Source organism: Elephantulus edwardii, unplaced genomic scaffold, assembly GCF_000299155.1.
Source record: "Elephantulus edwardii isolate Elephantulus edwardi_28Jun2011 unplaced genomic scaffold, EleEdw1.0 scaffold00245, whole genome shotgun sequence".
NCBI classification, from domain to species: Eukaryota; Metazoa; Chordata; class Mammalia; order Macroscelidea; family Macroscelididae; genus Elephantulus; species Elephantulus edwardii.
In genome coordinates, this window is record NW_006399995.1 from 881,626 (window position 1) to 906,779 (window position 25,154).

At 36.2% G+C, this 25,154-nt stretch overlaps 1 protein-coding gene and 1 pseudogene across 1 annotated transcript in view; one reads left to right on the top strand and one right to left on the bottom strand.

Annotated features, from left to right (window-relative positions):
* The window catches only part of ATM (ataxia telangiectasia mutated), a 159,606-nt gene that overhangs the window by 32,591 nt on the left and 101,861 nt on the right, over positions 1-25,154 (top strand). Inside the window, exons 5-17 of the mRNA XM_006899046.1 lie at positions 564-729; positions 1,364-1,602; positions 3,362-3,525; positions 5,069-5,238; positions 8,959-9,330; positions 9,833-10,027; positions 11,403-11,498; positions 12,245-12,470; positions 14,388-14,513; positions 15,057-15,182; positions 18,530-18,619; positions 22,778-22,946; positions 24,609-24,808. Coding sequence (XP_006899108.1) covers positions 564-729; positions 1,364-1,602; positions 3,362-3,525; positions 5,069-5,238; positions 8,959-9,330; positions 9,833-10,027; positions 11,403-11,498; positions 12,245-12,470; positions 14,388-14,513; positions 15,057-15,182; positions 18,530-18,619; positions 22,778-22,946; positions 24,609-24,808 — 2,339 coding nt within the window. The remainder of the gene's footprint in view (positions 1-563; positions 730-1,363; positions 1,603-3,361; positions 3,526-5,068; positions 5,239-8,958; positions 9,331-9,832; positions 10,028-11,402; positions 11,499-12,244; positions 12,471-14,387; positions 14,514-15,056; positions 15,183-18,529; positions 18,620-22,777; positions 22,947-24,608; positions 24,809-25,154) is intronic.
* Positions 20,882-21,650, bottom strand: LOC102851369 (annotated as a pseudogene).

Sequence of the window (25,154 nt, forward strand, 5' to 3'; positions counted from 1 at the left end):
GCATTATGTAGTGACCTTCCTTATCTTCCGTGATGGTTTTTACATTGATATTTATTTTATCAGAGAGTAATATGGCTACTCCTGCTTTTTTCTGGTTGCCATTTGCTTGGTATATTTTTACTCTCACAGTTTTTGACACTTACTAATTATTAAACAGCATTGAGAAAAACAGACTCAGCAGCTAAAAGTATATACTATGCACCCCAAGTTTTGTTGGGTAGATTTCAAACTATAAAGGAATACAGGCCTAGGGAAGTTAAACAGTTTTATCTGGAACCTGTCTTATAACCTGATAGTCTCATACTCTGCTGCCTGTAGTTATTCCTTTCTGAAAAGTGATTCACATAAAATACTGATGTAGTTTACTGTTCTGAGCTAAATGTCAATTGAATTTGGGCAATTTTAAAATTTTTTGTATAGGATTAGGAAAGATTTCCTCCTCCCCCCCGCCCCCTCCCACAGGGGAAAGCATGACTGCAGGATTAGGAAACATTTAAGTGAATTTTGAGTTTTATAAACTAATTGTTTTTTATACTAATTACACATTTTTGTTCTCTTTTCAGAATTGTTGTCTGTGTACTTCAGACTGTATCTGAGACCTTCACAAGACATTAATAGAGTGTTAGTGGCCAGAATAATTTATGCTGTAACCAAAGGATTCTGCTCACAAACTGATGGATTAAATTCTCAATGTTTAGATTTTTTCCCAAAGGCTATTCAGTGTGCAAGGTAATTTATTCTTTTTGTTTGATGTTGTGTGAAAAAAATTCATTTGGGCTCCTTGTAAGACTGTTTTAAATTCAATGATTTAAAAATAGTAACCTTTAAAGCATTACCATTGAAGAAGTGAATTCCCAGAGACTAGGCCAATGAATTCCAACAATTCAAGAACATTCAACATGTAGGATATCAAATGATGTTTTAAAATTGGAACTTAGTCTAACACTTCTATTCACAAAAAAACTGAAGTGTTTAATTTTTATTATTTTGTGGATAAATGTAATGAATCCATTAAGAATGCATTCCTTTAATAAGGATATATTCTGGGGGGGTGTGGAAATGCGTGTTTTAAGTTTATATGGTGTTAACTCAATTTATAATGTATTAGTTTTATATTTTTTAGAGTGTTTTAAGTATTGGGAAGAGCTGGTAAGAGTTAGCTTTTAGCACTAAATATAACTTATCCTTTTAATAAGTGTGTAATCCTGCTGTGATTTTTTTTCTCAGTAGTTATTGAAACTAAGGCTTTTGGAACCGAAAAATTAAATTACGCCTTTCTTTCAGCTTGTAATTTCATAACTGTCACCAGTAAGTGCAATTTTGATTCCCCTGTTCACCAAGTTGAATTTGTTTTCTATCACAGACAAGAAAAGAGCTCAGCAGGTCTAAATCATATCTTAGCAGCACTTACTATCTTCCTGAGGATTTTGTCTGTCAACTTCCGGATTCGAGTGTGTCAGTTAGGAGATGAAATTCTTCCTACTTTGCTTTATATTTGGACTCAACATAGACTCAATGATCCCTTAAAAGAAGTAATTATTGAATTATTTCAACTACAGATTTATATCCATCATCCAAAGGGGGCCAAAACCCAAGAAAAAGGTATGTAGGAAGTTTTGATTACTTTGAATTTCACAGTGTTCCTCTTTATGTTGTAACCTAAGTGAGCTCTGATGGATTAATGGAGCGAGTTGTGCTGCCAGTCCAAAGGCACACTGTTTGAATATGCCAGCAGAGCCACAAGAGAAAGACGAGCAGTATCCTCCTATGTCTTTTACTGCCTCTGAAAACCCTCTGGATAGTCAGCTGTCAGTCGACTCTAACTTGATCGTATGTAACAACATTATCACATAGATGAATTATGACATCAGTAATTTATAAGAAAATAAGACATTTTTGTGGATTAGCTTGATGATCATATTTAGTCATAAGGAATGTTTTTCACAGATATTTAGAATATAAATCTGTGTTACTGAATATCATGTGTTAACCTTTGTTTAGTAGTGGTAGGCATTTTGAGGAATATAGACAAATAAGATACATTATGCCCTCAAATATGACCTGATTAATTATGCAGCAGTTATTAGGTACCAGGAAGTGTGACACAGATTAAAAGGACAGAGGAATTTCTAGAAAATGGAATCCTTTTAATCTACATATTGATTATATTAGGAGATAAAATTGATAAATGTAATCTGATTGTTCAGATCCTAAGTAAGAAAAAGTCAGATTATTTTTATAGAATGTTAGGTGGAAGGGGAAATTACTGCCTCATATTTCTTAGTTATCCTGATTCCTGTATACTTGGAAAACAGCCAGAAATGAATGGCTTGTCTTTTCTCAATTTCCTCTATATTTGTCTTTCACTAAGAGTATTGCGGGAATGACGTAGCACTGTGCCATAGATAGGAATTTTAATGGCTAGGATTAGGGGTGACTATATGCCTAGATGCTCAATCAGCAGTCACATAGGTCTCTTCCTAACCTTTGAATTGATTCGTCATGCCTAGCTTAATAGTCTTTCTAAAAAATAAATAAGAAGCTTTGCCACATTTCTTAATCGCAGCTCAGACAATGACAGTAGCAGCAAAAAAGGCTCACAACCACTTTTCATCAGTTGTTTTTTGTGTGTTTTGTGGTCTCCTAGCACATAGTCAGATGTATTTGTAATCCATGAAACTAATGCAACTGAAACACTGATAGTAGTGGTAATTTTGCATATTTTTCATCTCACATGTACCTCTCATCACAGTGAAGGTTAAAGAGCTCTTTCGTAGGAGGTCATATGAAATATTAAAATTTTAGTTAACTGCATATTTTAATAAATCGAAGGTGACAAGATGATGCAGCTACCTACAAAACTTTTAAGCTACATTAATAAACCCCTTTTGTGGTAAATAGTAGTTCCATTATTACCGTGGTCAGACCACAGGTGGAGTATGTTTACCGCATTGTGTAGATTAGATATTTTAATTTAAAGATATTTAAGTTTACTGGAAAAAGGACTGGAATAGCAAGTGTAAATAATTGCCATTTGTACATTAGTTGAAAGAACTGTTAGTGTTTTTCAATTACATGTAAAAAGACATGGAGAATTAGGTCCTCATGTGAAAGTGATTCTGCCTGCCTCAAGGCAGAGAAGAGATTAGAGAAAGGTTTTAGATTAGAATATAGAACTTTATAACAAGTTCCGCTATTTGAATGTGGAATGGAAGTTAACACTAGTAGATTTCTCTAATGTTTCCAATTTAATAGCTGAATAATTTCATGAGATTGTTGATTGCCTTCGAGTCATTAGCCCTTGAATAGATATATACATAGATATATAAATGTAGATTAAACTTTAATTTTTGGATTACAGGTGCTTATGAATCAACAAAATGGCAAAGTATCTTATACAATTTATATGATCTGCTAGTGAATGAGATAAGTCATATAGGAAGTAGAGGAAAATACTCTTCAGGATCACGCAATATTGCGGTTAAGGAGAACTTGATTGAGTTGATGGCGGATATTTGTCACCAGGTATTCTAAGTCTTTGTGCTTTCTTTTATTTTAATCCCCTTGGTGTGTCTGTTGTCAAGTTTGAAACTCCTTTCTAAACTTTTCCTATTATTGGCCAAAATCTGTGTTCTCATAAAAAATTTGTGTAGTTAAACTTGATACAGGTAAATTTATCTTTAAAATGATCATAAATAGCTGGAATTACCAGTTTAACTTAAAATGTAATTCTTTTATGGATAAGGATCATGCACACTAAATGATGAGCATATGCATCCTTCCAAGATGATGTATAAGAAATATGACCCTTACTAAGCTACCTTTTTCTTAAATATGACGAAATAATTTATCAAAATTTACCATTTAAAAATGTGTCATTCAATGACTTAGTGTTTTTACGATGTTGTAGGGTAGAATTTGTGTGATTTTAGGCCTAGTTTCTTTCACTTAGCATATTTTTAAGGTAAACTTAGGTTGTACCATGTGCTATTGTTATGTGACCTTGAGTCACCTACAACTCATAGCAACACTGTGCAATAGCTCTGAACACTGCCCTGTCCTGAGCCAGGCTCACTATCTCCGACACATCTACCCTTATTACCCTAATTGACTGTGTCAGATCTATCTCATCCAGGGTCTTTCTCTCCTGCATTATCCCTACACCCTTCCAGGCATGATTTCCTTCTCCAAGTACTGGTCCCTCCTGGCAACATGCCCAAAGTATTTGAAACGGAACTTAAAATTCTTTGCCTTAAAATCCTTGCCTCCAAGGAACAGCTTGGTTTCACCGTCTCCAGGACAGACCTGTTTGTTCTCTTGGTAGTTCATGGAATGTTCAGTACACTTCTCTAGCACCACAACTCAAAATCCTCCTTCTGTCATCCTTACTCATTGTCCAATCGGTACTTTATTTAATTTGTGATTAAATAATATTCTATTATATAAATATATTTTGTTTGTTCATTTCATGAGTTGGTGACCAAATATTTTTTTTTAATTTTTATTTTATTTTATTATTTTTGTGTGAGTGTACCGTCAAATCAGATCTGACTAGTACAGGAGGAGATCGTCCCTCCTTCCCCGGCAGAGCATCTGGTGGATTTGAACCGTGCACCTCTGGGATTGTAGTTGCAGCTCCTTACCACTAGGCCACCAGAGCTCCCCTGTGACCAAATATTTTATGATAGAATATTTTCCCACAGAGATTAAGTTATCATCCCAAGTAATGATTTCATTTTGTCAAATATTTTCTTAGTGGTAAATTGAAGATTTAGTCTCTTTGAAAAAGTAAATTTTCTTTGGTTTTATATGTTAATGATTTTTAATAAAATTTTCTAGGAACTAAAATTGATATATTTTGTGGTAATATATATCTGTTTTTATAAAGAGCCTTTATATTTGTTTTAATGTTTTTTCCTTAGACAATTATATTTTCACATTTTTATATATTTTTTAATCTCTTACTGTATGACTCTCTATGACTTCATTTGTGGAGGAAATTGTTTTCTAGATGAGCTGTTGGAAAATAATATCAATGAAAAATGCTTTTCCTTTTACTGTTTTACAGCTTTTTAATGAAAGTACCAGATCTTTGGAGATTTCTCAGTCTTACGCTATCACACAAAGAGACTTCAGCAATGGCAGTGTACCTTGCAAAAAGAGGAAAATAGAATTAGGCTGGGAAATAATTAAAGATCATCTTCAAAAATCACAGGATGATTTTGATCTGGTGCCTTGGTAATTTTCTTTTTTTTCTCATCCATGTTCCTTGCCTTTTGCTTTCTCTTGGGTTAAAGAAATGTTTAAATATAATTGAGTAATATGTTAACATGTTGTTGTTATGTGCCGTCGAGTCGCCTGCGACTCATAGCGACCCTATGTACAACAGCCCTAAACTCGGCTCTGTCCTGTGCCAATCGCGCTGTCTCTGACACTCCCATCCCAATTATCCCAGTCACTGAATCAATCCACCTCATAGAGGGCCTTCCTCTCCTGCGCTGTCCCTCCACTCGCCCAAGCATGATGTCCCTCTCTAAGGACCGGTCTCTCCTCACATGTCCAAAGTATGCTAGACAGAGCCTCAGAATCCTTGCCTCCAAGGAGCCACCCGGCTTAACCCTTTCCAGGACAAATCTGTTTGTTTTCCTAGCAGTCCATGGTACTCTCAATACTCTTCTCCAGCACCACAGCTCAAAGGCATCAATTCTCCTTCTATCCTCCTTGGTCATTGTCCAACTCTCTGATGCATAACAAGTGATTGCGAAGACCATGGCCTGTATCAGGCGCACCTTAGTCTCCAGAGAGACACCATTGCTCTTCAGTACTTTGGAGAGGTCCATAGCTTTTATTTAAGATTGTATTTATTTTTGTAGGTGAAGGTGTCAATTTCAGATTCTTTAATTTGACTGTTAAGAGTTATTTAGTCATTTTAATCTCACTTAACTCTTCTCAGAAGATCTTCAGAAGATCCCTGTTATCTCAGAGGCCAGAAGAAGGTAATTTGTCTACTCCTACACCAATAATTCTCAAAGGGAATTACATTGCCGGAAAATACTGTGACCATCATGACGCAGATTCTGGTGCAGGAGACAAGGCCCACCCACCTCCTAAGCTTATTGTCATCATCAGGAAGAAAGAATGACTGTAACTAATCAGTGATGTCTGCTTCAAGGAAATCACTAAATTGTACACCTTAAATCAGATCTCTGGCATCCGTCAATAAAATAGGTTTGGAAGGTTTTAAAGACTGCCTTCAGGAATCACAGAATAATTTTGGTTTGGGGAGCTCTGGTGGCCTAGTGGCAAGGAGCTGCAACTACAATCCCAGAGGCACACGGTTCGAATCCACCAGATGCTCTGCCGGGAAAAGGAGGAACAGTCTCTTCCTGTACCAGTCAGATCTGATTTGACGGTACACTCACACAAAAATAAAAAATTAAAAAAAAAAAAAGAAAGAAAACAAAACTAAAAAAAAAAAGAATAATTTTGGCTTTGTACTATGATCAAAAGTTATTATTGTTTATATTTTAGTTTCGTATGTAAAATCCTTTTGTGGATTCACAAAATATTAGGTTGTCATTTGAGCCTGCTTACAGAAAGAAAACAAAAACTATAATAGTTAGCATTTTACCTAAAGATAAGATGTTAATTATAATTAAGCTTTTATGTTCCACGTCATTTTGCCTTTTACTAGGTTGATGGAATGCTTAAATATGATTAATACACTAGTATTAATGAAGATAGTTTTTATTTAAGGTCATGTTTGTTTATTGATTTAAGTATGCCTAGTTCAGATTCTTTAGGTTTGCCTATTCATTCAAGAGTTACTTATTCAGTATTGTTTTGTGCACAGCATTAGGAAAATAGAGATGAATAAGGTAAGGTTCCTATTCTTGATTGTTTTCCCTTTTCCCCCCCTCTTTGTTGTGTACCATTGAGTCAGATCCAGCTGGCACAGGAGGAGATTGCCCTTCCTTCTCCAGTGGAGCATCTGGTGGATTCGAACTATGCACCTTCACGATTGTAACACAGTTTTTTCCCACTAGGCCACCAGAGCTCCTGGTTCCTATTCTTGAATTGCAAAAATTCTACACAACTCAAAACAAATATTTTGTTAATTAACTTAGTTAATATCATGGAAAACAAGAGTTTGCTTATTCTTTTCTTTTAGAGGAACAATACCCATACCTGAAGAGAAGTGGGAGAGAACTCCAAAGTATTATGTTGCTAATGAATTATTCTTCAATAGTTTTGTCTAATCTGGCTGCTGCAAGCTGTAAGTTGCTGCTGACTCGTGTCGGGTTGCTTGACTGCCGACTGCCGGGTACTCTTCGAGGCGCGCGGAATCATGAGGCGGAAGTGGCGGAAGAAGCGGATGCGAAGGCTGAAGCGAAAGAGAAGAAAGATGAGGCAGAGATCCAAGTAAAGTGTTGGAACCGATAAAGAATGAGTCGGGCCACCGGCTGCTGCCCCGCATATTGCTTCCCATGGCTTCACCTCTTGAAAGAATTTTCTTTTTTGTAAATCTTTTTCTAATTTTTTTAAGCAGAAAATAAAGTGTATGAAAAGAAAAAAAAAGTAGTTTTGTCTAAATAAAATAGCTTACCCACCTAGCAAAAAAGCTAGTTTTACTCACATCTGCAGAAATAGAGTTTGGTAACTATTAAGAACCATTTAGGGCAAGGTTTGCATCTGTTACTCATATGGTCACAATGAGTCATAGCTGATTCATTGACACCTAACAACGATAGAGTCAACAACAGTGGCTCTGTATTGCCATAGGAAGAAATAATCAGAGAAGTTGGACTGTGTGAAGAGGAATGTAGTACCAGGATTGGAGAAAGACTGCATATCACAGCAGTCTGTGACGTGGATGACACAGCCATGCTTCTAGAATGTGAAAAGGACTTGAAGCCCTTACTAACAAAGATCAAAGACCATAGCTTTCAGTGTGGATTCCATCTCAACCTAAATAAAAAATTCACACAATTGGGTCCATAGACAAAATCAGGATTGGCATTGTCAAATATTTCATGTTACTTGGATCTACAATCAACATCTGTCGAAGTTGTAAAGAAATCAATTAATGTATCCCATCAGGCATATATGCTGCCTAATACTTCTTTAAAGTGCTTATGAGCTAGGCTGTAACTTTAAGTTAAGCCTAAGGCATGGTATTTTCACTTGTTTCATAAGCATGCGAAAGTTGGACAGTGAATGAATAAAGAAGACCAAAAAAGAATTGATGCCTTTGGATTATGGCATTGGTAAAGAATGTTGAACATCCATATCTTAGAAGAAGTGCAGCCGAAGAAGGTGAGAATGGTGAGAATTTATTTCATTTATTTTGGACATGTTATAAGGAGAGGCCATTCCCTGGAGAAAGGCCTCATCCTTGGAAAAATGGAGAGAAGATCCCCAACAAAATGGACTGACACACAGTGACTACAAGGGTGAGCCTGAGCACTGCAGAAATTGTGAGGATCGTGTAAGATCAGGCAGGATTTCTTTAGAAAGTGCTTTGAATGGAACCGACAACACCTAACAACGACACACCTAACAACAGCAATGACATGGAGCATTTTAGGAGGGACTAGGCCAGGAGATGGGCATCATGCTGGATAAGCTTCAATGACAAAGTAGAAGATGCTTAAAAGGTGGATTGATGCAGGGACTTCAGTTTGTGAAGATGACTGGTGCAGGTCTGGCCAGTGTGTTCTGTTGTACCTGTGATTCAGAACCGACTTTGTAGCGGTTGATGGCGAAAACAGAAAATGGTGATCAGGATGCTCTATTTAGAATATTGTAAGGATACTATGTCTACATGTTTCTTTTTAAAATTTAATGAATTAATGAATTATTGTCTATATGTTTCTTGATTTACCCTCCCCCCTTATTTTTTTAGTTTGAAACAGGATTAAATGGTTTTAAATATTTTGGTTTTTCTTTCCTCTTTAGGTTACAGATTACAACTCAGTTAATATCTAAGTATCCTACAAGTTTACCCAATTGTGAGCTATCTCCATTACTGATAATACTGTCCCAGCTTCTACCTCAGCAGCGACGTGGTGAACGCACACCATATGTGTTACGGTGCCTTATGGAAGTAGCATTGTGTCAAGGCAAGAAGTCAAACCTAGAAAGCTCACAAAAGGCAGATTTATGGAAACTTTGGATTAAAATTTGGTCTATTACCTTTCGTGGTATAAGTTCTGAACAAATACAGGCTGAAAACTTTGGCTTATTGGCAGCCATGATTCAAGGCAATTTAGTTGAGATTGATAGAGAATTCTGGAAGTTATTTACTGGGTCAGCCTGTAGACCTTCATGGTAAGTTGAATGTGTAATGTATCACATTTTAAACACACACACTCTGTGTGTGTGTGTCTCTCTCTCTCTCTCTCACACACACACACATTCTCAAACACACTTCTCTGATTTTATTATATTTTGTTATATTAAAAGTATGTTTCATTTTAGAGCTTTTGTTGTTTTGCCCATAATACTGCAATCATTCAGTCTAAAGATCAATTTTAAAGAATTAGAGCTTGAATTTCTTTGATCTATCATTGACAGTTGGTTGGAATTCATATACTTCTCCCCCATCCTGGTATTGTTATTATGATAAGAGTTGGTTTAAAAGCAATAATCTTCTCAAATATAACCATACTGTTTACAATGTGTGTGTTCATCTTCTCAACAAAAGTTTCCTGCATGCTTCCCATGTGCCAGGCACTGCCTGAAGCTTAAAACACACTGTGGCAAATAGGTAGGGTTTCTGTCTCCCAAAGACCTTGAATTTTACCAGTGCTTGTTCTTTTAATTTTTGCAGTCCTGTGGTATGCTGTTTGACAGTGGCAGTGACCATGTGTGTGCTTCCAGAAGCAGCAACAACAGAAATAGAGCAGAATATATGTGAAATGAACAGAAGTTTTTCTTTAAGGGAATTAATCATGAAATGGCTCTTATTCTGCCAGTTAGAGGATGAATTTGAAGATAGTGCAGAGCTTGCTCCAATTCTTCACAGGTAATTTCAGTACCTTACGTGCGACTATTTCCTTAGTTTTGGTTTGATTCTGTAAGGCTGCTTCCTCTACTTATTGATAGCAGGTGGCTTTATTTCACAGTTACAACGTAGAGTTTCCTAGACCTGCTGCTTATTATTACTTGTCCTTAAGTCGATTTTCACCTTGTAGAAGCTATTTGACGGAGGTAGCCACCCCAGCTAGAAATTGTACAGAAGCAGATCACCAAATCTTGTTCCCACAGAGCAGCTGAGCAGGTTCAAACTGTGAAACTTTTGTGTAGAAGCGTAGCTCTTTACTGATGTACCACCATGGCTCCTTTCCCAGTACTAGACCTAAGTAATCAGCATTCTTTTTTAGTTTTACAGTGTTCTGTTTCTTTGTAGGGAACATTGGTGGTCTAATGGGAAGAAGTTGGGCTGACAAACCCTAAGGCATGAAGTTCAAATCCACTAGCTGCTCTGTGGGAGAAAGATGGGCAGTCTCCCGTGTGATTTAAAGCCTTTGAAAACCTTTTGTAGGGTCAACTATGAGTCAGTTCCAATTTGAATGTGACACTATGTCTTTGCTTCTGGCTCTTTTGTCCTTTGTGTTTGTTCTCTGTCTAGACAATGAGAATGACGACATGTATGAAGAAAATGTATTTTATTCTTTAAGCACTAAGTATATTTCTCTGTGGTTTTTTGTGAATACATCCATCTGAACATACCTGACTAATGAGAATCTAAATCTTTGACAACAGAGTATCTTATAGGTGAGATACGTTAAATCGATAGGTTGAGTAAACAAATTGAACGTAAATAAACACCAGGACTGCAAGTGCCACTTACCCATATTTAATCTTTCCAATGGGTAGAAATTTCTAAGTGGTAATTTGAACTATATGATTGCATAAAGACCTGGATTCTATTGCTTTCACTTTAATCTGCTTATTTTGGAGATGATCTTTTGGGAAAAAATGAACTTGGTATCTGTTTCCAGTGTTGGGAATATTAATAACATAGAGTTTGTACTTTTGTAAGTTCTCATGTCAGTTTTTAAGAAATGCAGTACAAGTGAACAGAGTTTTAATTTAGGATTTATATTGCATGTTGTTATGTACTGTTGAATAGGAACCAACTCATAGTTAACCCTCTAATGAGTTTTCAAAGCCAGTTAATCAAACAGGAGGAGATTGCCCATTTTTTGGAGTAATTCATGTGTTTGAACTGTGTGACTTTGGATCAGCAGTGCAACTCCTTATCACTAAGCTACTTGAACTCCCTGTGTTATATTTTAGAGATCCATTTATATATAGCAAGTTTGCACATTTAAGTTTAAAGAATTCTTTAAATGACTTTTGATGTTTCAAGTCACTCTTTCTATTTTACTCTGTAGTAAGTTTCCTCATCTGTCCGTGGAGAAAATTCTTGTGAGTCTAACTATGAAAAACTGTAAAGCTGCAATGAATTTTTTCCAGAGTGTGCGAGAATGGTATGTTTTGCAGTAGAGTTGTTTGTTATTTCTAACATTGAGCTTTAATTTTTAAAAATGGTACCGTTATCAGCATCATAGTTGCAGCTTAATAATTAAGCCCTGGATTATTTAGCTTTTCACAGTCACAGCTGGAAATTTAAAACCATTTTAATTCAGAGATTGTTATCTCTGTTTTATAATTTTTAATCTGGGGTGCTGTCTTTTTTAGTGCTGTATATTATAACCTGTGGCATTTGTCAGTGGAAGAAATTGAGTGGTTATGATGGGAAATGAACATAAAACTATGTAAAGAAAATTTATTAAGATATTACTAGTAATTTTTATATGTCAAGTTAAATTTGTCTGCTCCTGAGCCTTAAAAACTTAATTAAGGATAAGGAAAACAAAAAGTAAATATGAAATCTTTTGTATTGATTCTAAAGACTTCTGTTTAGTAACTGGTTGACTTCACCAATCATTGGTTTAGATTCACATAAGAGCATACAATGAAAAATATCCTTTATTTTGGAGAAATAAAATATAACCTTCTTTTTCTTTTGCCCTTCTACTCTTCAAATTTGCTAGTGTATAACGAAATGTGATACAAGTCAATATCAAAGTTCAGAGGAGAGGCATATTTATAGGAACAATCTGCTACTTGTTAAGCAGTTTTTGAATAAGGCAGGTGTTCTGGTTTCATTTATATTACTAATACATGTGTTAGACAATTTGATTGCAAATTAATGATCTCACTTTTCTCCAAGTGAGCAATACCATAAAGGTAAAGAAGAACCTTCATTCTCAGAAGTGGAAGAACTGTTTCTTCAGACAACATTTGACAAGATGGACTTTTTAACCAGTGTAAAAGAATGTTCTGCAGAAAAGTACCAGCCCTGTACTGGGTTTTCTGTCCACCCAAATCTCAAGGAATCACTGGATCGCTACCTTCTGGCATTATCAGAACAACTTCTTAATAGTTACTCACCTGAGGTGAGATTTTTTTTTTTAAATACCAAAACCTATTTGGGCAGTTAATTGGGGAAACAGCAGTACAAAAGAATATGAGAATTCGTGACTGTGAACAATAAAAATCTCAAGAATGAAGAATAATGGATTTATTCCTTTGTACCCGGAATCTGGGAGACAACAAAGTAGAATTCCTTGTATTTAGGAGATCACCTTGGGTGGTTTAATGGGGAATAGTAAATACTTTGAATATGATGAAAAAGAACAGTTGGTGCAATGGTAGGAAAAGGTGTTATTTATACTGACCTACTTAGCTTTTTGTTGTTGTTAGGTGCCATTGAGTCACGTATGTATCATAGTGACCCTATTAACAAAAGATCTGAACCTAGTTCTGTCCGCCATCCTCATACTTCCTGACACACAAGAGCCCATTTCAGCCGTCACTGTGTCAATCTACATGGTTGAGGTTCTTCCTCCTCTTTGTCAGCTTTCTGTCCTTCGCAACATCATGTCCCTCTCCAAGTAATAGCACCTCCTAACAACATGTCCAAAGTGTATGAGGTGAAGCCTCATCATTCTTGCCAAAAGACACTCCTGCTGCACCATCTCCAAGATATATCTGTTCATTCTCTTGGCTGTCCATGGGACGTTCAGTGCTCTTCTCCAACACCATAGCTCAAAGGTATCAGTTCTTTTTCTGTCATCCTTATTCATTGCCCAGCTCTTGGATGAATAGCTAGAAATTGAAAAGCCTATTGCCTGAATCAGACACACTTTAGTCCACAAACTGACATCATTACGCCTTAGTAATTTGGAAAGGTTACTGACTGCAGATTAGGTGTTACTTAAAAAAGGGGAGGGTGATGAATAAAGGAAATACATCAACTAGCAGCGCTCCATTTTAAAAGAGATTATCTAGTAACTTTTCCTTATAAAATCTTAAGTTCTCTGTTAGTCTATTGCCAAAAATAACCAATTTCTGTTGACATAGAGTATGTTTCTACTTATTTTTATGTTCAGATCACCCACATGCCAAAATTGTTGTTAATTTTAGTCAGATTTGCCGTCTCTACAACTTTCACAGTAGTTAATATTTGAATTTAGGTTTTTGCATCCATTATGCATTCTCACCAGATTGCGAGAGGCCATCTTGTTGATTCCAGCTCACAGTGGTCCCATGTGTGTCGGTGGAGAGCTTGAACTACTGACTGGTTTTTAGAAGTAGATCATCAGACCACTGGGTTGATGATGTATACGGCCAGCTGTTCGGAGAAGATTGTCCATATTTCTTCCATGGAGCAGCTTGTGGATTTGAACTGCTTACCTTAGCACTGGCAGTGCAGTTCCTTACCACTAAGCCACCAGAGTTCCCTACAATATAAGACCAGAAAAAATTAAAAATAGTATTGTTATTTATAACCTCTGCAAAATCTTACGTAGTTAAATGAAATTGCATAAACATAACCAGCAAAAATGCTTTGTGCTCATCTAGGTGCTTGAAAAACTAGATAAATCAAGGTTCTTTCCTTCAAGAACTCAAAATTATTACGGTAATATCCTTTTCTATAAATCCAGTTTCTACTGATGGTTAGGAATATAGAGACACTTATTTGCATGTCAGTTCTTTCCAACCCTCCCTCTATCAGTTCTTGAAGAGCCTACTGTATATAGCATACATTCTACTTAAGAGGAGATGTCTGATTTGGACAATAATAGATATTTCTTCTTTTTCCTGAGAAGCCTTGCTGTCATACTTTTCAGTGATTTTTTAAATGTTTGATGTTTTAGAGATAATTGATAATAGGCTGATAATAACACCTTACCTGAACATTTGTTTACTAACATATATAGATATTTAGAGTATATCCAATAATTTTTTTGTGAAAAAAAAATATATACTTTTCCTTTTTTTTTTTTTTTAAATTTATGGCTTACTGTCAGACTACAAATTCAGAAATTCTTGTCCGGTGTTCGAGTCTCTTGGTAGGTGTTCTTGGCTGCTATTGTTACATGGGCGTGATAGCCGAAGAGGAAGCATTTAAATCAGAATTATTCCAAAAAGCCAAGGTAAACGAATTATGCTAATGAAGTTTTGAATAATTTATATGAAGTTTATTCCTGGCATAAATGGTATCTTTATTTGTGAAGCATAGAATTTTATAGAGTACAACACTTTGTCTTTTCTTTGGGTGTTTTGAGAGGAGTCCTTCCTTAAGACTTGAAATATTAAAGCAACTATAAATATACTAGTTAAAATCATATCCCAGTAGAATTCTAGAAACAGTAATAATGATTTTAATCTGTACTTTGAAAAATGTAGTTTGATTTTTATTTTGCTTTTTTGTTTTTACCTAAACCAGTGTTGATTAAGGCTGCTTTTCAAGTAAACTTTTAAGCATGAAACTTTTTTTTGGACTCTGTGTCCCACTTTGTCAAAGTTCAGGTTTACAGGATAAGCAGGATGTAAAAGGTATCATTTTCCTAGGTTAATCATAAATTTTAAATTTACAGTACAACCAGATGTAGACTTAACTTTTATTTCTTACCTGAAATATTTAAAAAGTAGACACTGTAACTGGAGCTTAGGTTTTTTCTTTTTTTCCTTACTAGTCCCTGATGCAATGTGCAGGAGAAAGTATCACACTGTTTAAAAATAAGACCAATGAGGAATCTCGAATTGCTTCAGTGAGAAATATAATGCTTCTATGTACAAGTTGCTTGTGCAATTGTACTGTGGTAAGCTGCTTTTATGATATGTAGATTATTCATGAGGTGGATTATCGGTTGTGTTAGTGTTACTGTTTTAATAAAAAATTGTAATTTGTGTTGATTTATATATGATTGGTATATAAAAATAATATACAGAGTAGTAAACATATAGGTAATCTGTCATTTTTTTCCCTCTGAACAGTTCAAATGAGATCACATCAGATTTTTTCCTATATCTGTTAATGTCAACACTATTGAGTGATGTTGCTGATTTTGTTAAAAATTTTATAAGCTTAGCATGAAGGCAGTTTAATCATTATATTAAGGTTTCCTAGATTCTTTCACCACTTTCATATACAACTTTGTGGATAACTTTTCTATGACAGCATATATTCAGTCATTTAATAACGATTTGTGGACTGTGGCCTCTGTAATGTGCATACGACTGTACCGGGCTACTTAGCAACACAAGATAAGTAACTCCAGCATCCCGATAATCATAAATTATATTTAATAGCAAGAGTTGTACTCAGAGGGGTAGCTGAGCTAGCTTAAAGTGTTGATTACAATTTGATACATATTTAAAAGCTAATGTTAATCACATGGTCATTTATCTGTACTGTTGTTGTTTAATGCCGTCTAGTCGTAGACGACTCATAGCGACCCTATGAACGAACAGCCTGAGCACGGTTTGTACATAGAGTTTCCAGAGGCAAGCCATTTTGGAAGTGGATGCCACGCCTGCTTCCAGGCTTGATTTAGTCGGGAAGCTCCAGCCAACACTGTCCACCATGGGTGCCCATTACCATGATTGGCACATCACTGTCACAGGCTTCAACATCACAGCAACCACGAGTTACCTCTGTACAGCAATGCACAGATCAGTGCTATACCACCTAGAAGAATGTTTGACAAGAAGACAATTTGAACCTATCTGTACTATCAGCATTTTTTTAAGTGCTTTCTGCCTATAATTTTAAGTTAGGGTAGAGAGTGAAAGGACTAAGTAACTTTAATACTATTTAAATACAAGAAAGAAGGATGCTGTGATTAGTATTACTAAGTGTACTGTATAATAATATTATTATACTAATTAGTAATTACTGAAAGTGAGAAGGAGATAAAGCGCTTGCTGCAAGGACTGCACCTTAAGTATGGATTGAAACTCAAACTCAAGAGTCACCACTGGGCGATGGGCAGCATTGCCATAGATGATGAAGAGATTGAGATTGTTAACAGCTTCAGTTTGCTTGGCTTCTCAATCAACACTCTTGGTACCAGCAGCCAGGAAATTAAATGATGAATTGCATTGGGAAAGTTTGCTGTCAGAGACCTCTCCAAAGTACTGAAGAGCTACGATGTTAGTTTGGGGAATATGGTGCGCCTGATTCAAGTCATGGTCTTTGTAATTACTTGCTATGTGTCAGAAAGCAGACTAGGCATGATAGAAGGAAAATTGATGCTTTTGAGCTGTGGTGCTGGAGAAGAGTATTGAATATACAATGGACTGCTAGGAGAACAAACAGGTTTGTCTTAGAGAGGGTGAGACCAAGCTGCTCCTTGAAGGCGTTGTCTGACATACTGTGGATATGTTGCAAGGCGGTACAAGTTGTTGGAGAGGGACATGCTTGGGAGGTTGGAGGGACATTGCAGAAGAGGAAGACACTCAGTAAGATGGATTGGTTGATTCAGTGACTGGGATAATGAGAGCAGGATGTATGATGTAGGGCTGTTGTACATATGGTCGCTGTGAGTCGCAAGCAATTCAATGGCACATAACAATCATAATACTAATATACTAGTAATACTATTACTAGTCTGTTGTACATAGGATTTTTGAAGGCCTGTCATTTCAGAAGTGCATGGCCAATCCTTCTTCCAAGTCTGTTTTAATTTAAATTATATATATATGATAGTAGCTGACAGAAGCATTCTACAGAAAAGAGCAGATGAAAGACATTTACTCAGTATTACTAAGAAAAGACTTTGACAACTAGTGTCTTGGTTCAACTGGACCAATACATTGGCAAAACTACAGAAAATACAAGCTGGGTTTAAAAGAAGCAGTGGGTCGTGGCACTAGAGACATTATTGCCAGTATCAGATGGATCTTGGCAGAAAGCAAATAGTATCAGAGGAATGTCTGTGTTTCATGAACTATGCAAAGGCATTTGACAGTATGAATCAAAACAAATTGTGGCTAAACTTCAGGAAAATGGGATCCCAGAGCACTTGATTGTGCTTATGCAAAACCTGTATTCGGACCAGGAAGCAGACCTCAAAACAGACCAGGGAAACACTGCATGGTTCAAAATCAGGAAAGGAGTGCATCAGGGATACATCTTGGCTCCATACCTTTTCAATCTATATGCAAAAAACATTTGGGAAGCTGGGTTGTATGAGGAGGAATCAAAATTGGAGGATGACTCAACAACCTACGTTATGCAGATGACACAACCCTGCTTGCTGAAACCGAGCACTTCCGAAGCACTTGCTACTGAAGATCAAGAACTGTAGTCTTCAGTATGGATTGAAGCTCACCATCAAGAAGACAAAGGTTCTCACCACTGGGCCAATTGGCAGAACTATGATAGATGGAGAAGAGATTGAAGTTGTTAACAATTAGCAGCTTGCTTGGCTCACAATCAACACTCTTGGCAACAGCAGCTAGGAAATAAAAAGATAAATTGCATTGGGAAAATTTGCTGTGAGAGACTTCTCCAGAATACTGAAAAGCAGCAATGTCAGTTTAGAGACTAATGTGCACCTAATCCAGGCCATAGTCTTCACAGTCTTCACAGTTACTTGCTATGCATCAGAGAACTGGACAGTGACTAAGGATGACAGAGCAAGAATCAATGACTTTGCGTTGTAGTGGAGTAGAGTCTTGAACATACCGTGGACCACCAAGAAAACATAGGTCTGTCTTGGAGAGGGTGAAACCAAATTTCTCCTTGAGACTAGGATTTTTCAAGCTCTGTCTCACATACTTTGGGCACGTGTCCAGAAGAGACTGTTCCTTGGAGAAGGACATCATGCTTAGAAGGGTGGAGGGACAGCACAGGAGAAGAACCCACATGAGATGGATTGATAGAATTAACTGGGGCAGTGGGGTTAGGTGTTTCAGAGTCAGTGAGACTGGCTCAGGACAGGGCAGGTTTCAGTGTTCCTTTACATAGAGTCACTGGCATTTCGATGGCATATAACCACCACCACCTTATATCTAATTCTTTATTTTTATTTGTCATATATAACTAAAAAATGTAGAAGATAATCGGCATTTCATTCAAAATAGGGAAGGTTATCTTCCAAGAATGATTTTTTTGTTTGCTTGTTTTTTTTTTTCTTTTTCCATTTGTTTGTTTCAGCTAAAGAGCAGTCCAAATAAGATGGCATCTGGCCTTTTTCTACGATTGTTAACATCAAAGCTAATGAATGACATTGCGGATATTTGTAGAAGTTTAGTAAGTATGCTTTTTGTTTTACTACCGTATTTCATTTATTCTGAGTTGTATGTGTTTTCTTATTAAAATATCTCTGAAAATTGCAATACCTCTTAATATTTGATATGCTACATTTTTCATTACCTAACATAGTACTGGAAATATGTATTGGAAGTAGGAGTGGTGGCATCTACTTCTTCAACAGCATGCCTCTGGAAACTTTATGAATGTTGATAAATGGCGATAGTTACAGAAAGGCTTCAGGGCTTTTGTTCATAGGGTCGCCGTGAGTCATGCTTGACTTCATGGCAATCAACAACAAACAACATAATAAACACATTTTCAGTAAAGATAATAAAGTGAAACCATTTTGAGATCATAACAATATCTGTGTTAATACCATACCAAATTTCAAAATATTTCCCTAGTCTTAGAAAGAAAAACAATAAAATACTGGGCCTTGGCTATCAGAACTGGAGAATCAGAGGACATGAAGTGACTTGGTTGGTACAACATGATCCTCTACAAAAATATTTTCTGTCCTGCATTGATAAGTGGCAGTTGGAATTTCAAAGCTTTTCAGTGTCCATCTAAAGTACAACTATTGATGTCTCCCAGCCTGGAGCAAAGAGAGAAGTAATCCAAGAGCTCTGGAAACAGCTAGACCATAGGGCTCCCCAAACCTCAGTCTCCAGAGCCCTGAGGCCAGAAGAACTTGGATAGTGCCAGGCTAACACCATTGACTTTGCAGAAAAGGATTATATTATAAAGTCTGGATAGAGCAGGAGAAAAGTGTGAGACAGAAGTAAAAATGAAGTCCAACTTACGTCCCTTAGTCACCTTCAGATGTGGAAGTAGGCTCACCCCTTGACTCAGTCTGTAAGGTGAACACCACCACCACTGGGGAGGAGGGGCACATTCCTTAGAACAGTTAGCCATGTGAGATGAAATGAGCAACATTTCACAAAGGCAAAGATCAGAAGGTAGAAAAAGTTAGGAGAGCAGAAATGAAAAAGGAAACACAGACAAGCACTGTGGCAACTGGACAATTAAAACAGACATTCGGGGGTGGGGGAAGAAGAACGAACTGGGGAGGAGGGTGGAGAAAACAGTGCAACAATGAATGAATGAGAACCCAAAATCTCTTCATTAAAACGAATAAAATTTAATAATAATTTAAAAAAAAAAGGAAACATAGGAGAATATGGTAAGTGATGATACTTTGTGGGGATTGTAATCCATGACATAAAATGTTTAGAATTGATGAATGGAAAACTAATCAACTCTGTTAATCTTTCCCTAATTTAAAATGAAAATATTCTTCTAAAAACACAAAACAAACCCTGTCCAAATGGGTCAGCATATTCATATTGTAGCATTTCGTTTTTCTTTGTAATATCATCTGTACTCTCCATTTTGGAGGCGTGTCTGGCACATGAGTTGATTTGTTATTAAGTCAGTTGAGTCTCTCTGCCTCACAACAACCTTGCAAATAACAGAATGCAGCATTCTAAGTCCTGTACCATCTGTGTGGTCCTTCCTATCTTTCTGTTTAGTGTTGTTTGACTGTGCTCATTCAGGTCTTTTCTCATTTTCATGAGGAAAAAACCCAACCCAAACTCATTGCCATCAAATAAGTATTGACTCAGTGCTGACTGTCCAGTGGGTTTTCAGAGACTAAGACAGATGAGAGGAGATTGCTCAACTTTGTCCCAAGAAGCAGCTGGTTAGTTTGAATTGCTTTTGGGTTAGGAACACAACTCTTTTCCTACTAGATTACCAGAGCTCCCTGTTTTGCCAAATACAGTATAATTTTTTTTATCATTGGCTATACATAGCATATAATCAAATACTGACTTCGTGAAAAAAAAAATTCTGTAATTTGAGTGCTTTAGCTTGGATTATAAATCCAGGTCATGTTTTTTGCATTTGCAGCATGGTATTCCATTATATGAGCCTGTGCATGCTTTGCTCTTTTTTGATCTATGTATACATAGAAGCATATATAACAACCTGTGTTATTATGATGAACTGACGTATCACTGATCGTCCAGTGTATTTGCAGATGCTGTAAATTGCACGAGTGAGGAGTACCCATCTTTCTCCTGTGGAGCAGCAGCACCTCGTGAAATCAAATAGTGTGCCCTTGGGTTGGAGCTCAATTCTTCCCACTGGCCAAACAGAGCTCCCTGTTACGTGTATATACATTTCTAAAGATTTTTTTTAAACTTTTTTTTTATCACAAATAATAATTTTTATTTGTAATTATTAAAAGGCTGAATTTTAAACAGATTCTTGAGCTGGTGGCTCATAACCATCAGCTCGTTCAACTTTTGCACCTGTCTCATCTCCAGTAGCTTTTCCAGAGCTACCACCTTCACCATGAAGTTCCATGAGTTTGCCCAATTCAAACTTGGGCTTCTTGAGCATTTTTACTTTCCTAACAAATACATCATGGAGAGGATAAATAGACTGCCAAACCTTTTCTATGTCTTTTCCAATGCTGTCTGGAATCAATTTATTGACCACCTCTTTCAAGTCATTTGTCTGCACCTCTCGGGTCATGATTTCCATAATTTTCTTCCAGATTTGGTGGACCTGTTGGTGCTGAGCATAAAATGTCTTCCGAATCTGATTGTTGCGTTTTTTTTTTTTAAAACCAACACAAAATAGACGGAGCAAATAACCATCAGTGGTTTTTACATCAACATGTGCTTCAATCATGGTCTGCCATTTTTTGACCATTTTGTCCCGGGTAAGATCCATGCCATGGAAGTTGGTGAGGCAGTTTTTGCCTTTAACATCCTCAGTAATTAGCTTGAATTTTCTAAACGCTACTTCGTCATTTTGCAAATCAGCAAGGCTCACTTCGAAAACATGACCCTTGAGTCCATCAGAAGCAATTTTGGTTCCTTGAGTCCTTGTGACTAATGTCTTCCCAATATTTCTTCTATTGAACATTGCTGGTGCCTTTACATCATACCAATCTTTTCTTAGAAAATGGATCAACCACTTTCTTCTTGGCTCCTTTTTTGCCACCTTTTTAACTTATTTTTTTAAAATTATTAATGTCAATGAAAATTTACAGAGACTTTGGATTTCTATTCATTCACTGTTGCACTTTTCTTCCTTCCCAATCCTCCCCCCTTGTACACTACCCTCTTGGAAAAGTAAAAGAAAAATTATTTCATTGTTTTACAAACCCTCCCCCAGGTCCACTCCACTATGCTGCCTTTGCTCTGGACTCCAGTCATGACAAAAATACCTAATCACATATCCCATTTAAACAGTTTTCTCCCTCATCTGTTTCAATGCAGTATACGTTACTGAACCTATCTTTCTCAGTCTGCCCCAACCCTGAGGTCAGTCCTGTTTTACAACAGTGACACCATGCAGTATTTGCTCTTTTGTGACTGAGATATTTCATTCAGCGTAATGTTCTCCATGGTCACCCATTTTGAATAATATTGCATGTGTTCCTTGTTTTTCAGTGCAACATAGTATTCCATTGTGTGAATATACCACAGCTTCTCTATCCATTCGTTTGTGGATGGGCACTTACGTTGTTTCCAACTCCTTGCTATTGTGAACAAAGCCATGATAAACATGGGTGTGCATCATTTATAAAGATTTTTAAGCTCATCTGCTTTTTGGTTAACACTTAAACTGCTTTGTAAATCTTTTTATAAGAGTTCTGCACTTAGGGTTCTTGTAGTTTTGTCCACTTCTATTGGTACATTTGAAAAATGTAGGATAAATTTCTAGTAATAGAGTTGCTTATTATGAATTAATGTCAATTTTAAAATTTTGATACAGAGGTTGTCTCCTAAAAAGATTGTCTTCAAATTTGTACTTTTCTCCCACATTTCTGTGAATTTTGAGTATTTTGATATATCTTATTATTGATAATATTTTAAATACTGTTTATTATTTCCATGTTAGACCTATTACAGTTTATGTATCTATACCCTGGCTGTTGGAGCTTTACTTGAAGCATTGTGGTATACTGTTCATACTTACACACATGAATCTGGAATTGCTTGATTTAGAAAATTTTAACTTAAATGTGCTTCTCAGTAGCCTACTTGAAAAGTGTTCTTGGGATTGCAGTGCAGCTTCTTACCACTAGACCACCAGGGCTCCCTGTGAAAACAATGTTCTTGTTTCTCTTCTTTGAAGGCATCATTTATCAAAAAGCCGTTTGATTATGGAGAAATAGAATGCATGGAAGATGACACTGAGGAAAATCTAATGGAGGTGGAGGATCAGTCATCCGTGACTCTATTTGAATCTGCTTATAGTGTTAATAATGATGCAAATGACTCTGGTGAAAGCCAGACTACTTTTGGTAAATATGTATTTTTACCTCTAAGGGACCTCATTATTAGCAGCTTTATTTATACTTACCTCATTCCCCCATAGAATAGTCTATTAGGATTGTTCTCCCTACCTGTATATTTTAAGTTTCTTTGTTTTTTTAATAGAATTTATTGGTTTTCGTATTTCATTGTTCATAGTAGAAATACAAAATTATTAAAGAAATATGAGCATATATTATTTTAGAAACAGAAAACAGAACAGGTTTAAAAAGTACACAGTAACAGTACTGTTAACTTTTTGCTGTTCTTTTTTTATTTGTTGTTGTTGTTATCTGTCATTCAGTCAGAGTGGGTTTTCAGAGGCAGTAAATCCCAAAGCAGACTGCCCTTCCTTCTCCCAAGGAGAAGCTAGTGGGTTTGAACCACATACTTTTGGGATTGCAGGGCATTTTCTCACCACTAGGCCACCAGAGCTCCTTGTTCTTTCTAGAGATTTTTCGCAATCTTAATCAGTATCAATATTCTTCTATTTTTCAGCTTGTCTGTTTTCTGTGGCATTAATTATAAGCATTTTTCATATAGTTACTTATATCTTTTAATAGCTTTATGATTTACCTAGCCATTTTTTGCAAAAAAAGTGCCAGAAATTGAAATTCTTTTATATTTGCTATTTGATTCTATAGTTCAGTACTGATAACATGTATTACAGTGAATATTTGTACTGTTTTTCCTATAGTATGGATTTTTTTAATACATAAACTTTTAAAGTTTATATTTTTTTAGTTGTGATTTTAATGAAAGTTTACAAAGAGGTTGTGTTTTCCTTCATTTATTGCTGGCCATGTCCCTCCCTCTTCTTTCTCCTCCTCCAGTTTACTAGTAATACACCTCTCTTTGCAGATTGTTGTCATACGTACAATGCCTAATCATATATTCTTTTCAGACAGTTCCTCCCCTCATCTATTCCAATGCAGTTTTTTCACTGTTAGTCATTTCCTGTTCTTCCTCCAATCCCCCATGTTTGTCCTACTTTATAACAGCAATGTTATACAATATTTGTCCATTTGTGATTGAGAAATTTCACTCAGCATAAGGTCCTTCAGGCTCACCCATGTTGTGTAATGGTTTATGGGCTCATGGTTTTTCAGTGCTGCATAATATTCCATTGTGAGAATGTACCATACTTGTTTTTATTCATTTGTTTGTTGATGGCTCCTTGGATTGCTTCCATCTCTTTGCTATTGTGAATAACATAGCAATAAACATGGGTGTGCATACATCTGTTTAAGTAGAGGTTCTGGTTTCTTCAAGGTATATTCTAAGTAGTGTAATTGCTAGGTCAAATGGTATTTCTACTTTGAGCTGTTTGAGAAAGCACCATACCTCCTCCTATATTGGCTGTACTATTTTGCATTCCCACTAGTAGTATGAAAAAAGTTCCAATCTCTCCACAACCTTGCCAGCATTTGTTGTTGGATTATTGTTTTATAGCAGAATCCTGGGTAACCCTTCATGAAGAATAAAGAAGCTTTTAGTATTAAATTAACCTTAGCATATTTTCACTTTCCTTAAATTTCTAGCTATGTTTTTGTAGAGATAAACTGTTAATGTTCAATATATGTGGCTTTTGTGCACACTCTTAAATGCCCCCTCTCCCCCTTAAATCTTAATGAGTATTTCTTTTCTTTTAGGTGCCATGAACCCTTTAGCAGAAGAGTATCTTTCAAAGCAAGATCTCCTTTTTTTAGACATGCTCAGGTTCTTATGTATGTGTGTAACTACTGCCCAGACCAATACAGTGTCTTTTAGAGCAGCTGATATTCGAAGGAAACTGTTAATGTTGATTGATTCTAGCATACTGGACCTTAATAAATCCCTTCATCTACACATGGTAAGTTAAATGAAGCAAATTTCATCTAATGTTGCTAGCTAAATGAAATTGACTTGTGTGTAGAAATCACATAGTTTCTCTGTCAATTCAAATTACTTCTCTATAAAATTAATTTTAAAAAACCCTTTTTCTTTTCACTAGTTTTGGAAAAATATTGGAGTGGATGATGAAACTTTAAACCTTACATCCACTTTAGATTAAATTCCCTTATGATATAATTATAAATTATTTTTAAGTAGGTCAAGAAACAGATCCTAAACATAAAAAGAATATACAACATTGTGATTGAAGGCTTACTCCCTTCTTTTACCTAGTTTATTTATTTTTTTAAAATTTGTATAATTTC